Raw genomic sequence first — 15,803 nt, 5'->3', positions numbered from 1 at the left:
GCGGCTGCAACCAAACACACTCAATGCAGTTAGAAGGAAAAGGTCAACTCGCTCCCATACAGACCGTAAGTACGGTTGCGTGGTGTGTCGCTATATAGCACTTTTAGTGGGGTGTTCATGCAGGGGAATGTGCGAGTTTTATGCATTGAAATGAGGAACTAGTTACAGGGCTGGGCTTTGCGTTTAGAACAACCCAAGAAGGGTGAATTTTATTCAGTGGAGGGTGAAGCGTTTGTAACTTCTTTAGACAAATTAAGCTTGACTGGGCACTTGGGCTAACTTAGGGTAAATTACCTTTTGGGCTCTAACCCAAAGGAGACTAAGAGTGATTCAGTTACACACCCTGGTCCGCCGTGTCAGCTCTCTAGCGCACCTTCCCCCTCCTCCCGTCTTCCTACCGGAGCTGAGCAGACCCCCGCCCAGACCGAGGCAGGCAAATGCGAACCCGGGTAGAACAAGCCGATTTCTCTCCTGTCACATCCTCCTGCTCAGTAATTTAATAGTAAACTAGGGAATATTCATCCATTACATGTAATGGCTATAACTACCATTTTCCACCTTCTTAAAAAAAAAAAAAAAGAGCTGGAAGAAAAAAATAACACCATTAAGAGAAGGGGGAGGGAGCCCCACCCAACCCAAACAAACCCACAAATAGTAACAATGGTGTGTTTATTACAAGACTGGGTTTGGGAGCTAGCAAAATGTTTTTCTTTGTTTAATACATGAAGTGGCGCGCGCGGGGGGGGGGTTGTCCCTAAAATCCCAGCTGCTCCGAGGTACCCTGCCCCCTCCCTCAGGCGTCCGCCGCCGCCCTGGCCCCCTTGGGAAAGCCGACAAATTGGAGATCAGTTGAGGATAGGTTTATAAGGTGTTTCTTTAAAACATCTGCTTTGCTCCTGTGGCCATTTCCCTCCTTCGGAACTCCTGAGCTCCTAGATGGCTGAGAAATGTTTCACATTCATAACTTGTAGCTTCGCCCATTGCAGGGCGTGCGGGGGGGGAGGGGGTACGTGCGGAGGGGGGGGGAGGAAGGGAGAGACCTTCAGCTTTTTTTTTTTTTTTAAAAGACCAGATCAGTATTTTCTTGATACGCTTGTCACCATTTTTGTTCTCACGACAACCAATTGAGCCCTTGATCCTCACGTGATGTGAAAGGCTTGCACTGTAACAAAATCGCTCCTTTTAGATGGTTGGTGTTGCTAACGCGCCCATCCCCCCTCTCCCAGCCCCGACATTTCCAGCAAAGCGACTCTCCACTTCCAATCCATCAACAATTCATTACTGCTTTTAGCTTCCAAACGCCAGCTAATTAAAAATACTAAGCCAAGCTCTGAGGCCATCTGACTAAACACAGGAGGGGGTGGGCGAGAGGTGGAGAGAGGAGGGAAAAAAAAAAATAGAGACGCACTGTTTGCTGCGTGTAGAGAGGAAAAAAATTGTCCTGGAAAAAGGTCGCCTTAAAAAAAAAATCTTTTTGACTCTAATTATCGAATTACCACATGACAGATCGGCTTGCGCGGCGGAGGATTTTAACCCCTCCTCGGGGACTATTCTAAGAACTCGGTTCTTTTTTTTTTTTTTTTTTTTTTTTTTTCTCAAAAACAACATAAAACAGGAAAACATCACATCCTTCAGGTTTCCAAGACAGCCCCTTTTAGACGCCGTTATTTTCCCCGCTCCACCGCCCCCCGCCCCGGGCGAAAGCTGCTCTAACTGGTTTATCGGCTCCCTGCAACGTCGGCTCCCTCCTCCTCCACACCTTCCTTTTTCTCCTCCATCCCAGCTCCTCATTCCACCCTTTCTTCCTCCTTCTCCTTCCTCCTCCTCCCCGCCCCCCCCCCCCATCCTTTCACCCCCTCCGTAAGTTAGTTGGAGAAATCAAATGTCAGGACGAGCGGAAAAATGCCACTTCCCGACTAACAGGCGGAATCCAGCCCAGATTTTCAGTCCTTTCTTCTTATTCTTTCTTCCCTTTCACTAATTTATCCCGATGTTAGCACATTCTGTCTCGTTACTAGAGGACGCCTGTAGGTTTGCTACATGAGATCATTACTTACTGATCACGGTGACTCTCGAGTCTGCAACTGAAGGCGGAATTCGAAGTTCGGAAAAGTTTTTTCTCCAATCTCAATCTCTCTCTCTCTCTCTCTCTCTCTCTCTCTCTCTCTCTCTCTCTCTCTCTCTCTCTCTCTCTCTCTCTCTCTCTCCCCCCTCCCCCTCCCTCCCTCCCTCCTTCCCTCTCTCCCTTCCTTCCCCTCCCCCCTCTCTCAACACCCTATTATTCTGAATGCTTGTTAAGAGGAAAAACACCCTTCGGTGCTTGGGTTGTGAATGTGAAGCATCTCCCAGCTGCACAGTGACACATTTTTTTTTAAGGAGAAAAGGACTCCAGAGCTTTTTGCCAAAAGGGGGATGGGGAAGTGGAATAATGTTACTGAGTGATTATTTTGGCTGAGATGTGTTACTTGGTTTTTTTCCTTTTTCATCATTTGGTGTTTAAGTAAAATGAGGCACAGGCTTGTGTGCCGAGTGGAGTGAGAAATACCTTTTGATTTTCGGGCCTAATTAAAAAAAATGATAAAGGATTAAAAGGTAAGCATTCTATGTGTGTGTGTGTGTGTGTGTGTGTGTGTGTGTGTGTGTGTGTGTGTGTGTGTATTTATTTATTTTCTTGACAATCAACTGTTAAAAGGGGCTGATCCCTTTAAAAACTGTTTTAACTGCTCTTTGTCAAACACACATTTGTGGTCACTGAGGCCACCGTGGTGCAGATCACTTAAAGTGTATGTCTTAATCAGTTTCTCCACAGTCAGGAGCACCATGTTTAACAGACTGAGCCGTTCTGTGACCCAGGGGTATGGCAGAATTGTTTAGATGGATTTTCCTTTTTTCCTCAAAAGGCAGATATTTAACCTTTCCTCTCACACTGTCTTTTTACTGAGAGAAATACTCTTAGAGAGGTCTGTATATGTTTCAGAAAGAATTGTGTGGCTGTAGGGGCAAGGGGGTGGTATGTTTGTGTGTGTGAGGGCGACTACGGTTTTGTTTTTTCCTGTTTCTTATGGGAAACAAAACCTAGATTTCCCAGGCAATTTGTAAGAAGTATTAAAATGAGAAAGAAGGAAGGTTTAGTGACATCACTCTGAGCCCGGGTCCCAGAGAACTTTCAGGGCCTGGTTATTTACACTGTAAGAGCCAGGACATGTTTAGAGATGTTTAACACTGTGTTTTTCTTGTCTGAGTGTCCGGGATCTTTTCCTGGGGTTGAAATAACCCATGTGCCAGGCAAAAATGTTCAACTTAAAAAAAAAAAAAAAGCCACAAAAATCCTTCTGGACTTGAATCAGATCCTCGGAGATATTTTAACGCTTTTAAAGAACTGGCTATTCCCTGTTGTTGAGGGGGCTTTTCATTTTAGCTTCTATAAGATGCTTTTTATCAGCGGGTGCTTTTCAAGTCTGGCTGTTTTCCTTTAAACCTGGTATTGGACTGTGGAGACAATAATAAGCCCCTTACTCTCTGTCCTTCCCTGTACCCCTCCCTTACTGACTCCCCAGTATTAATCGTTTTCTATTCCGGTAACATCCAGACAAGAAACATTCGACTTTTCCCCCCTCCACAGGAGATGGTGGACCTCGTGTGAAGGGTGTGGGATCCCTGGACACATTCTTGGGGCAGGAAAAAGCAGAAGATTGGAAGATTTTTTTTTTTTTCTTTTAAGAGAAAGCCCAGCGGAGTTAAACGAATGTCCCCTCATCTCACAAGGAAAGTTCATCGGATTTTTAATCTAGAGAGCTCATCTTCAGGATGTCCGTGAACGTTTCGACTGCAGGAAAAGGTGTGGATCCAAATACAGTTGATACTTACGACAGTGGCGATGATTGGGAAATCGGGGTTGGAAATTTAATCATTGATTTGGACGCCGATTTGGAGAAGGACAGACAGAAATTTGAGATGAATAATCCCACTAACACCACTACCAACAGCAACACTAAGGATTGTGGAGGTCCGGCCTCCAATGGGACCGGTGCTACCTCAGCCTTAGCTGATGGCCTAAAATTTGCTTCTGTTCAGCCCTCCGCTCCCCAGGGGAATTCACACAAAGAGACCAGCAAATCCAAAGTGAAAAGGGCTAAAACTTCTAAGGATGCTAATAAATCTCTGCCTTCTGCTGCCTTGTATGGAATTCCCGAGATCAGCAGCACTGGCAAGAGGCAGGAAGTCCAAGGGCGCCCTGGAGAGGCTGCTGGCATGAATTCAGCGCTGGGTCAAAGTGTGAGCGGCGGCGGCGGCGGCAGCGGCGGCGGCGGCAACCCAAACAGCAACGGTACCAGCACCGGGACCTCGGCTGCCACCGCGGGGGCAAGCTCCTGTGGGAAAAGCAAGGAGGAGAAGCCAGGGAAAAGCCACAGCAGCCGAGGCGCCAAGCGGGATAAGGATGCTGCGAGATCCCGGAAAGACAAGCACGACCTGCTGCAGGTCCACCAGAATGGCAGCGGAGGCCAGGCCCCCTCCGGTGGTGGGCACCTCTATGGCTTTGGGTCCAAGAGCAATGGAAGCGGTGCGAGCCCCTTCCACTGCGGGGGCGCTGGGAGTGGCGGCGTCGCGGCTGCCGGGGAAGTTAGCAAAAGCGCTCCGGATTCAGCGCTCATGGGAAACTCTATGTTGGTCAAGAAGGAAGAGGAGGAGGAGGAGAGCCACAGGCGAATCAAGAAACTGAAAACCGAGAAGGTAGGATAATAAGGTCGCCTTCTTGTGTGTCCCACTCTGTGTGCATCTGTTTGGGGATGCGGGACGTGCCTCCGGGTGCCTTACACTTACTTCCTAGTGCTTTCGGGTTCTCTGTGAGATTCCTATGACGGTCATCCTTTACGGGGACGGGGGGGGGGCTATCCTGAGTGCAGTGTTCGGCTCTTGCTTCTGCTGCTTCGGCCGCTCGTGGTGCCGGGTTTGAAAGGTCATGGGGTGGGAGGCTCTGGGTGTCCTAAGTGCCTTTCGCCTTGTAAGGGCTTCTGGTCAGCCAGCAAGTTGTCCGTGTGCTTTGAATAGGAAACCTGCTGCTACACTAGCGTGTCTTTCGTCCTGGTTTCTCCTCAAAGGAGAATTGTCGTCTGTGTTATTGTTAAGAATGTGTCCTTAGGAACAGGGTTCTAGTTCCCTCTGTGGAAAGGAGTGTGAAGGGTTATTTGCACTCATTGTTCTGTTACTTATCCCAAAACAGTTCTGCAAAGGATGGACTCCCGAGCTTGGAGTGCCGGTCACTGATTTCCTAACTATGCAGCCAACTGTGATGGTTTTGGTGGCTATGAGTACTCTCCCTTTGCTCTCTCACCTATTTGCAGCTGGAGCTGTGAGACTGCTATCGCTTGGGTATTTAGGTTGTCTGGGCAGCTGGAAGCTCAGTAAGTAAGAACTGGAAAGCACACTTGGCTAGTGTTCCTGAAATGTGACGCTCTAACCAAAGGGGGCATGGTGGCAGCAGGGAAGGGAAATACTAGACATGTGTGCTGCATTTAACAATGCTTGGCTTAGGCCGTTTGGACCCTTGCACCCCTCTTGGTCATTGTTTTAAAGTCTGTGGTTAGAAGCTGTACTGGAAAAACTGCCCCCAGTGTTACCTTGCTTAGGCATGGAGGCCTGGGTCTTGTTTGGCTGGGATGCCGTTGCTTTGGGGTAATGTCTGGCCACTGATGGGTCTGTGTCTACCAGGAACATTGATTGGGAGGTGAGAGTGGTGTTTCTATGAAATTAATCTTTAGATTCATTCCACAAGTTGTAGCATGCAGATGTAGTATTTCTACCACGTGGTTGTAGCAATGGGATTTCTTCTATATATGCTTATTATATGATGTGGGTTCCCCCCCCCCTTTCTGTCTTGATCAGAATTGTAAGTGATACTAAGAAATCTCCTGGGAATTATTTCTGCATGCAATGATTCACAGTTCTCTAATCCTTTTTATTTTCGACTTCACATGCTCAAAATTTAAATTAGAACATAGGCGTAAAGTTCTGATTGCAGACATTGATGGAGGTAGAGAAGGGTGTAGACAACAATGTCAAACTTGCAAAAGGCCACTGATTACTTTTTGAGTCCAAATCCTCTTAGCCTTTTACATTGATGAATCTAAAGGAAGTTAAAAAAAATACTCAGGTTTTGCTCCTTAGTTTAAATGTGCGATTTCACGTAATTTCTACTACAAGACGTTTTGAAATCTTCTTATTACTTAGTACAGTGGAGCATTTACTTTTGTTGCCAACAGTCTTCAAATTGCAGCTCTAATCTGCCTTAACTATCTGGATGAATTGCCCTAATCCAGTGCTCACAATGCTGTGGTTAAGGAGTCAGCGCTGTTTGATTGGATCCACTGGCTGCTGGGAATGTGGGAGGTTCTGCCCTTTTGCATTCTCCTTAGCCTTTTAATCTTCCAGCCAAATGTTCACATTCAACAATTTTGTTTAGCTGGCGATCGGAACATTTCAGGATCTCAAAGGCTGCTGTCATGGCAACCAAGATTAGTGCGAGGTGTCGGTTCTCCGGTTTTTGTGTTCTTTTCGCTTCCCAGTCACAGAGGGAAGTGGTTGAGGAATGGAAGGGCTAAATTATTCACGCACATGCAACGCATCTTCAGGCAGAGCAGGATAAATGGAATCATATGAATTCCATAAATGAAGAGCAAACGTGTCACGGTGGGGGCCGAGGTGGGGGAGGGAAGAGAGAACACTGCCCCGCAGAGTGCACCAACCTCAGCCACTAGTGTTGGCCCAGAGATCTTCTTCGGATGCTTTCCAGGGGCCTGGAACCCACAGTGTTGGCTACTCTTGTCAAGCTGGGGTGTTGGCTTGAGATCTCAAACATCACTCCTTAAGCACCGTCCTCTCTATCCCCCAAACGACTTAGTAATACGTCCATCCTTGGCTCCCAGAGATGGCAACTCTTGGGCATGAATAATAATACCATGTAGGGAAGCAAACCTAATTCCACTAACTACTGGTTATGTCAAATTGGGCTTGGCTTTAGAAAATACTTCTCATGGCAGAAAGATGCCTATTTAGAAAGCAAAAACTTAGTAGGCCCACTTGACTTGGAAAAAAAAATGCTTCATATCTGAAGTTTTTTTGTTTTTAAAAGTTCACCATTGCTTGAAGAACCGGGTTACTGAAGAGCAAGTGCCTCCAGAGTAAACATGATTAGTCTGCAGCAATCATGTGTGGCTCTAGTGTGTGTAGGGGGAGCACATTGAAAACCTAAGGGCAATGTGTGTGCTGTTAGTATATATATTTTTTTTCCTGGCTGGAAGGTTAGATGAGATTCGTAAGACTTGCTGTCACTGGTTAATTTTCACAGCATGCTTAACTGTCTATTTTTGGTCTGTTTCTTCTGTTCCTTCACTACACAGAGTCATGTAAAACATGATAAATTGGACCTTAGGAAAAACCTAATTAAATCAGTGAGTGTTCTGGATCCTTTATGTGGAAACCACAAGTATGTTGTAAAAGTCGCCACTCCCTTAATACGTGAAAAAAAAAAATCAAAACATGCCATAATTCCAAGATGTTTGAGCTATATTTCTATAGCCCATTTTGTGGTTAAGCCACCAGTGACATGTCTGAGTAAGTAGATTTGATGGGTTGGCTTTTGGTTGTTAAAACCTGTCTCTCCACCTTCCCCCTCCTTCCTTTCACAGCATAATGGTCCTGCGTTGAAGCTGTCTCCCTTCATCATCTTACAGCTTAGACTTATCAGACAAAGAGCCACTGGGCTGGATTAAACAGTTATATTGAGTACTGTTATATTTAGTGGGGGGGGGTCACTCCATCACTAGATTATTGGGGAACACACAGGAAAACCACCCTAGCAACAGCCGATACTGAAACAGAAATAAATGAAAGGCACACAGGTCATACAGTTTTGTCTTAGGGTCCTATGCAGTAGGTGTTCCAAGGAGGGTTATTTCTGTAATACCATAAACTTTTCATTTCCATGGGCCTTGTCTTCCTAAAGACGGTGTCTACAAATGGATCTGCCTATAAGAGGACATCACTTATTTTGTTTTATTCTCCTGTAGAAGCCTTTTTACTCTTCACCAGGGAATCCTGACACATTCTGTAAGCGAGTGCGAGCAGTTTAAGAACATATTTTGATTAATGACTTTGTGCCTCTGTCCCCCCCACCCCCATAATACAGTGTGTCCTGTGAATTAGGGAGCGCATTTGATCTAAGGCGGAATGAAAGGGCAGGAAGGTCACTGGCTTTAATGAAACAACCCAGTCCGTTGTAGTTGGACGGTGCACTGTTTTGAAAGTTACATGTGGATTTAGCTAAAGGTGGCTTCCTGGGAGCCTTGCATAGGTGCCCCTCCCCCCTTTCCAGGAGACACCCTGGGAGGGTGACCGAGGTGGTTCAGTGGTATCTGTGAGAACACATGGATCCTGGAGTATTTGTGTGTGATCAGAGCCATCACTGAGTTCTGAGTTTAGCATTTGAAATCTGTTAGGTTTGCTGGAGGAAAAAAAAAGTGAAAATAGGCACCATCGCTCCAGATTGAGCTTTAGAGGGTAATATTCAGCTGCTTTTAATACCTTGTCAAATAGCTCGAAATCCAAAGGGGGGTGGGGAGGCAGGAGGAGGGGCTGGATGTTCAAATGTCCTAAGGTTAAGAGTATGTTCTTCAAGTGAAATTGTTTGGGTGCAAGATTGTTTTAATTAGAGTATTATAAAGACTTATTTTTTCCTAAGCAGCATTTTATAGTTAGTAAATGAAATGAATGCTGAAAGTGCTAAGCAGAAATCTCCCAAGCCACAGAGGTGTTCAATAACCAGACTCAAATAACATGGAAAGTACCATCTGGTCTTCGTTTCCAGCATGAAACATGGGGATTGAATGAATGGCTGAGATTTGCCCCAATTTTGACGATGGCTGTGTGTTGTTTTTTTTTTTTTTAATTTAAAAAAAGTTCACCTGGTACTTCATAGAAAGTTGAAATTGCAGTAATTCGAGCACCACTGTGAAAACACATGTTCCCACATTTCTTTTAACCAGTTCCACTTTTATTTGGAGGGTTTCCAAAAGTTCAGCCATTGACCACTTCCTATGGGTTATTCCATTTCTACAGGCCCTCACAATGAGGGGGTCAGGTCTTCAAAAGATCTAAATGATTCTGTCAATTTTCCTCCTGGAGGCTACCAGGGGGAAAGGCTCCCTAAGGCCAACCCTGATCATCACTCTTCATTAATCTAATTTTGTGTGATAGTCCTGGGGACTTGTGTTTACTATACATAGGCCATACTTTAGAATCCTCCATGAGCAACAATATACTCCGTTAAGGGTAACTTTTGAGTCCTTGACTCTTAGACGCCAGGATTTTTGATTCTGGGCTTAGTGGGAACCCTGGGTAAGACATTATCCGGCCTTTGTTTGAGGTCTTTTATTGAAGCTAATGACTGGGCTTGTGCCTTCCTGAGATAAATGACATTATCTCTGAGTGGGCTGACAGGAAACAGACATGTTAATGGTGAAGCTGCAGGGGACTATCTGCTTGGGTTCTGACAAAGGAGTGGAGAAGGGACCCCTGGTTGTGGTCATTAGCACATAATGCATTCTTGCTCAGTCTAAGAGGCCCTTGATAATTGGAAAGCTATTTTAGCCACAAGCACTTAAATCATAAAGTTACTACTTCTCCTTTCTTTGCGTTTTGTAAGAGTAGCAAAGGAAAGTGTTTTTGTGTCTGTTCTGCTTTTTGAAGGTGATGGCAGTCGGGGCTGTTGGTAATGAATGACATTTGGGAGACCTGCAGGTTGAACCATTTGTTTTAAAACCAGGTGGGCACCCTTTTTGTCTTTTAACAATGCTCAGCCTTCCTTCTGCATTCACAGGCCAAAAAAAAAAAAAAAAAAAAAAAGTAGATCCAAAGCTTCAGGGAAAGTCAGTTTTGTATTTGAAGATGTCTCATGGGAGGGGGATAAAAATCTCTTTTTTATAAGCTGGGAAAGAGATTTTGCTCAGTGATTTGAGTGTGATGAAACCTGCCTTTTGAAGTGTATGTTTAAAAAAGTCATGGGTATAATTGAGTTTCAATGCAATTTAAACTCTGCAGCTTGAACGGAGATAATTGCCACGTTGAACACACTCTAGAGGTGTAGAAGAGGTGGAGGGATCACGCTCTCCTATTCTTTCATATTAAGCATTGGGAAGTTTGTCATAGTAATTACTACAGCACAACACAGTTTTGATTGCCAGCCAGCACTCTCAACTTGCCAGCCATCTGAACATCAAGGGTTTTGCCTGAATAATAAACAGTTGATTTCTAAGTCACCTGGATAGCATTCTCCTGTCATGTAGAAGCCAGAATGAAGGAAACACTGGGTTACCCTTGGCAGCAACATCACAGTGAGAACGTCACCTCTTTATTAGGATTGCTACCAGCAAATCATACATGCCCGATGCCTGGGTCACTGAATATGGTAAGGGAAAGGAAACAGGTGAAACTTCAGTAATGGCTCAGGTGGTCACCGGGTAAGTAATGTAAGGATTCCATTGGAGCCCGGTAAGGGGTTTTTCGTAGAGGCCCTAAATGTCATTGCATATATAGATGTTGGGGTGGTAGTCTTAGATAGTATGAACTTTATTCTCAAAACAAAAGCAGACAAACAGACAAAAAAACCAAAAAACCCCAAAGTTTTTGAGATGACTCAAAGGGTAAAAGCAGTTGCCACACTGACCTGAGCCCTTGTTCCACACTGGGACCCACATTGTGGTCCCAAGAACCGGCTCTTGTGATCTGTCCTCTGACCCTCTTCATGTGCCCTGTGGCAGGGACACACCCCCTCACATGAGGGCAGATGCACCCATAAATACCTGTATGAATAAATGAATGAATGAATGTACTTTAAAAAAGAAAGTACACCACTAATGTTTCATTTCACTCTGCTCCAGAGAAAGGAGGCCCCTCCCTCTGTGTCCAGTTCTGTCTCCCCAGTGAAATTTCACTAGCGACTGCTTGCTTCCTGTTCCAAGTGCTTCCTGCTAAAGGTTTTGGCAAGTGGAACAAACGCCATTGCCACGGAATGCAAGGTTGTTAAACTCCCCTTAGCTGGCTGTCCAGCAGTTGGGCTGTTTGTAATGTCATTTTGAGAGCTTCAGGGGAATTCAAGATGGTGGGACTGGCGCTTTGCTCTGAAAGCTGAACGTGGCATGCCTGCTGAATTTTGCTTAGAAACACCTTTGGGGATGTAGTAGAAGAGATGGGTTTTGCTTCGAGAACTGAAGTGATCACCAAGCAAAGACTTGTGTTTGGTCAGCCAATGGGCCTTAAACTACAGGGCTCTCATCTGGTGCTCCGAAGGAGGTTTGACTCCCAGGGAAGCTAAATGGAAATGTAAAGACTGTGATGTAGCGGTAATGGAGAAGAACCCGACCATCAGGCTGTTCTGGTTAGGACAAGTGGACTTGAAATGATGAACAGACATCTCTGTGAACTTTGTCAAAGCCCTCCCTCTTCGTTCCCACCTCATCACCCCAACACAGTCTGAGTATTATTCGCCGGGACCCTTCTTTGCCAGCCAGCACCTTCAGACCAACACACTGAGCGGGGGACATGTAGGCATACCCCAATAATGCCATAGGACTGTAGGCTTCACAGTTTAGGAGTAAATAAAAATATATTGGCTATGTTTTGTGCTCGTCATAATGATTTTAGAAAGCACATATTTCGGGTTGAAAATGGCTTTATTATGTTAACCAGAGAGCAGATGGCATGGTGCCACAGACGTATAATTTTACTTAAAGGGACTTTGAAGGTTTTGATGTGTTTTCTTTTCCTCTTATTTCCCTGATGGCTTCTTTTTTATTGAAGGGTAACTTAAGGAGACCTGGTAGCAATTTTACTGCCTTTCCCCTGACAGTTTGAAATAATAGCTTGGTCTTTGGTTGTGTTGATCTTCTAACAGTGAGAGAGCTTGATTCTGGTTTTTCTCATGTGGCAGTAAATATGTGAGTGTGTGTATACATACATACATTTATACATATACATATATGCATGTGTATATATATATAGTGTTTGTGATGTGTTTTAAGAAATGGGCTCTTTTATAGGCTTCAATTAGCAACAGATGACAAAGTTCCAGTTGGTCACACTTTGGAAAACTCCTGAAAGTTACTGTTCGCCCTTTTGATTAGAGAAAACTCCTGGTTTGGTGAGAAAGCATGACTGGCTCTCTGAGTGGCTGCATTCCTTACACCTCTTTGTCCTTCCTGTTAGTCACTGAAGGTTCAAAGGTCAGGTCCAAGTTGTTCCTAGTTAGGTTAGTGACCTATGTTGGAGGGCTACGCTTGGGTGAGGTACTAGCCTCACCACACTTTTGGATTCCGCTAGCATAAAATCACTGCTTATGTTCCTGTGTGGATTTTACAGTTTAGCTCATTCTTCACTTAAAATAAGAGGGGGACTTGGAGAACATTCCTCCTCCCCCCCTCTTTTTACCCCCCCCCCCTTTCCTTTTTCAAACTGTGCTCAGCCAGACCAGCTTACTTTTGAATTTCCTGTCATCTCCTTCACTGACTTTATGGATAGCTCATATTCAAAACAATAATGTTTGGCTTGGAAGGACGGAAACCTTGGAGTTTCATTCCTCACAGAGAGAACTGTTTATTTGCATGTGGCTCACCACAGTACATGGATAACGCTATCGAATCTGGGTTTTATTATGGGTTCATGGTTAGCAGAGTGGCTCTTGGTGCTGTGTTCCCGGGTTCCAACTCTTTTGTGATGGGAATGAAATTAGGGACTGAATCTAGGAAGCGAAGGAGAAAATAGGCAAGAACAAATAGAACCTGACCTTTGACCTAGATCAAAAGTAAGTGGTGATTTAAAAAAAAAAACACAACGCAAGTGAGTGAAATAGGGAGTTCTAAGTCGGTGTGAAGCTGAGTGGAAGTTGGGCAGAACATTGACGAATGGTGGACACTCGGTCAACGAGGCAGCCTGCATTGTCTGACATCTTGGTAACTGATGGAGAAGCGCTGCGCATTCCCAGATCTGTCAACTGCTGGAAGGTGCAGTCTGACTTAAGTCCCTCACGTGTGTGCTTGCTGCTGCCCACAGGGAGCAACGTGGTGTCAGAAGGGAGCAATTGGTCTCCCTCCACCCCCTGCATCCAGCTCCATTTGGGCAATTGTCTCCATTTACATTCCATGCCCAAATCCTTCCCCAGCCTTTCCCGTGATGGCGCAGCAGATGCCAGACATTGAAGTCGAAAGCCAGCAGCTGTTTCCATTACTTCATGGCTCTATGAGCCCTCACAAGCTGCTTCCCCTTCCCCCGTCCCCTCCCCCACCTGGCAAAGAAAGGCCCTCCCCCTTGGACTTGGGCATCCACCCATGTGTCACTGTGCAGGTCCCTTTTATGTTTTGTGTATGAGGGGACCAGATATCCAGCAGTCCGGATTCCTAGGGGCCTCGCTGCGCGCTCCTGGACTGCGGGACGCGCCCTCCTTGCAGCGGGGACCCGTTTATGGCCCTGAGCGCAGTAAATCTGTCAGCTCTTCAGGACGCCTTCACCTCTTTCTTCATTTGCTCCAGCTTCTAGTCTGACAACGTTCCCCCGAGGCGGAATTCTAATCTGCTTCCAATTAGTTGTAAAATGTGACTGAAATTTCCACATTATGACTGCTGTTTTACTTACACGCACACGTCTAGAAACAAATTAATGCCCTTCAACATTTATTTATTTATTTATTTATTTATCCATCTATTTATTTGTCTGTTTATCTATCTATCCATCCATCTACCTACCTACCTATCTACCTATCTATCTATCTATCTATCTATCTATCTATCTATCTATCTATCTATCTATCTATCTATCATTTGTTGAGCCCTTGGATTTACTCGAAGAGGGAGAATTCTCGGTTATCAGGAACTTCCAGGGGTCGCTAGTCCTTTGGTTAGGGTCCCCGCTCCCCACCCCACCCCACCCCACCCCCGCTCCCACAGCCATCTTTCAAAATTTCCCAGAACATATTGCATATGTCTAAGTTTTGCAAAAAACATTTTGTAGAATTTCTGAAATAAACAAAACAGGATATTTGGCTAAGGAGGGGCCCCTGTGGAGTGTTTTAATAGAACACAAATACAAATTTACTTCTAAATATAGCACAGCTATATTTGGCCGAGACAGTTACATGCTACATTTTAAAATTCTTTCATTTTTATGGCCAAAAGCTGTAACCCCAGATAGAGTAATTGGGTCATCGCTTGGTTTGATAAATAGGATTGCATTAATGATGTCATTGTAGGCACTAACCATTCCCCTAAATTGTGCCCAAGCCCATGGAGCACAACCTCTTGGGGTTGTTGGTGCCACTGTATTGCTACCTATAGAGTCCCACGACCTAACCCCCACCCCCATACAGACGTGCACAGACTATGAGAAGGGACTGGGTTCTGGGTTTCAGGTTGCTTCTACTGCGGGAGGAATTTTTATACAACACTGTTCATTACTCTATTTTCTCCTTTTCAATGAATTTTCACAAAGTTGTTGATACACTTGATTTGTGTGAACATTGGAGGTGTTTAAATCTTGGCCAAGAAAGAAAAGTTAAGAATGCTCTTTCATTACATCCCTTGGAAACCACTTTCTCAAATACTGGCCTGGAGAATTTTAGTACACATGACAGTGGACCTGGGGCTTAGCATTGGTGGAGAGGTGGTACTCTTGGCATTAAAGGATGTAAACAGGGGAATTTATTGGCACATTTTATAGGAGAGTTCCTTCCTCAAGCATCTTGGCAGATTGATACCAACAACAGTAATGGGCTTTAAAGAGGTGTGAAGGGTTTTATTGATGGTAAAGTGGTTATGTTGATCACGTCACTCAGTTTCTAAGTAACACTTTCACGTGTAAATGAATGCAGCCATTGTCTTTTCAAGGTCATTGTCATATAATAATAAAAGCCCCATGTTGATTGATTTTTTTTATCATCCTTTTTATGTGCTATTTTCAATCTCTGTAATCAAGAAGGAGTGTTTATTTCACTGTATTTAAACAGGTCTTATTTTACTTTATTTATTATATATGGAATGTAAATAACTTAGGTGATTTTACCAAAACTCTTCATGTTTATTATCTATGAAATATAAATGACTCAACTGATTTCTACAAAAGTCCTTAATTTAAACTATATACAAACTTCATAAAAGCAATAAGCAAGTTTTTTTGTGTGACTTCCTTTCTTCTCCCTTAATGTCTTAAAAGAAAAACGGGCAGATTGAAATCCCTACAGTTTTAAAACATGGGCCTCTTAGATTGTGGAGACCCCCTAGTTTAAAAAGCATTGCATCTCTTTACCGAAACCTCATAATAAGCATGACTGTGGTGGTCTTTCCACTCCTGGGATTCACTAATTACCCCTTAATAAGGTCAGTCTGCCCCAATCTTTTTGCCTATCTTAGAAGGAAAAGCACACAGGACAGTTGGATTTCAAGTGGATCTTGCTGTATTTGCAACTTAGCATAACTTCTTTGAAGGCCCCCAGGGTGCTTAATTGGGGCCTGGCATTTGTGTTGGGGGTGGGGTGGGGGGTGAGGTGCTGCTGCACACAGCTACTCATTGTGTATTTGGAAAGCCACTGTGCGTCTTGGAAACATTACATGCCTTTGTTGATGCTGCATAGTTTTCTAAACTCGAATGAGCTTATTCCCTTTTAACCGTTGGGAGAGCAAAATAATGGACGAACCTAGGAGTCTCTGGGTTGGGCCGCAGCCAAGCTGTGAAACAACAACAACAACAAAAAAGGACAAATGAAT

At 44.6% G+C, this 15,803-nt stretch overlaps 1 protein-coding gene and 1 long non-coding RNA gene across 3 annotated transcripts in view; one reads left to right on the top strand and one right to left on the bottom strand.

The window, feature by feature from the left end:
• The window catches only part of LOC128112830 (uncharacterized), a 60,205-nt gene extending 58,024 nt beyond the window's left edge, over positions 1–2,181 (bottom strand). Inside the window, exon 1 of one of the 2 annotated variants that reach the window (XR_008219189.1) lies at positions 2,058–2,181. This is a non-coding gene — a long non-coding RNA (uncharacterized LOC128112830). The remainder of the gene's footprint in view (positions 1–2,057) is intronic. The other variant, XR_008219188.1, reaches the window with a different exon arrangement.
• Positions 2,182–2,314: 133 nt separating this feature from the next.
• Znf608 (zinc finger protein 608) overlaps positions 2,315–15,803 on the top strand; it is a 105,706-nt gene continuing 92,217 nt past the window's right edge. Inside the window, 2 exon segments of the mRNA XM_052742203.1 lie at positions 2,315–2,592; positions 3,623–4,731. Of these exon segments, the coding sequence (XP_052598163.1) occupies positions 3,808–4,731 (924 nt within the window). The 5' untranslated portion in view covers positions 2,315–2,592; positions 3,623–3,807.

Source organism: Peromyscus californicus, unplaced genomic scaffold (genome assembly GCF_007827085.1).
Source record: "Peromyscus californicus insignis strain IS unplaced genomic scaffold, ASM782708v3 Scaffold_17__1_contigs__length_78620276, whole genome shotgun sequence".
Taxonomy (NCBI): Eukaryota; Metazoa; Chordata; class Mammalia; order Rodentia; family Cricetidae; genus Peromyscus; species Peromyscus californicus.
This window is presented reverse-complemented; position numbering and strand designations above follow the sequence as displayed.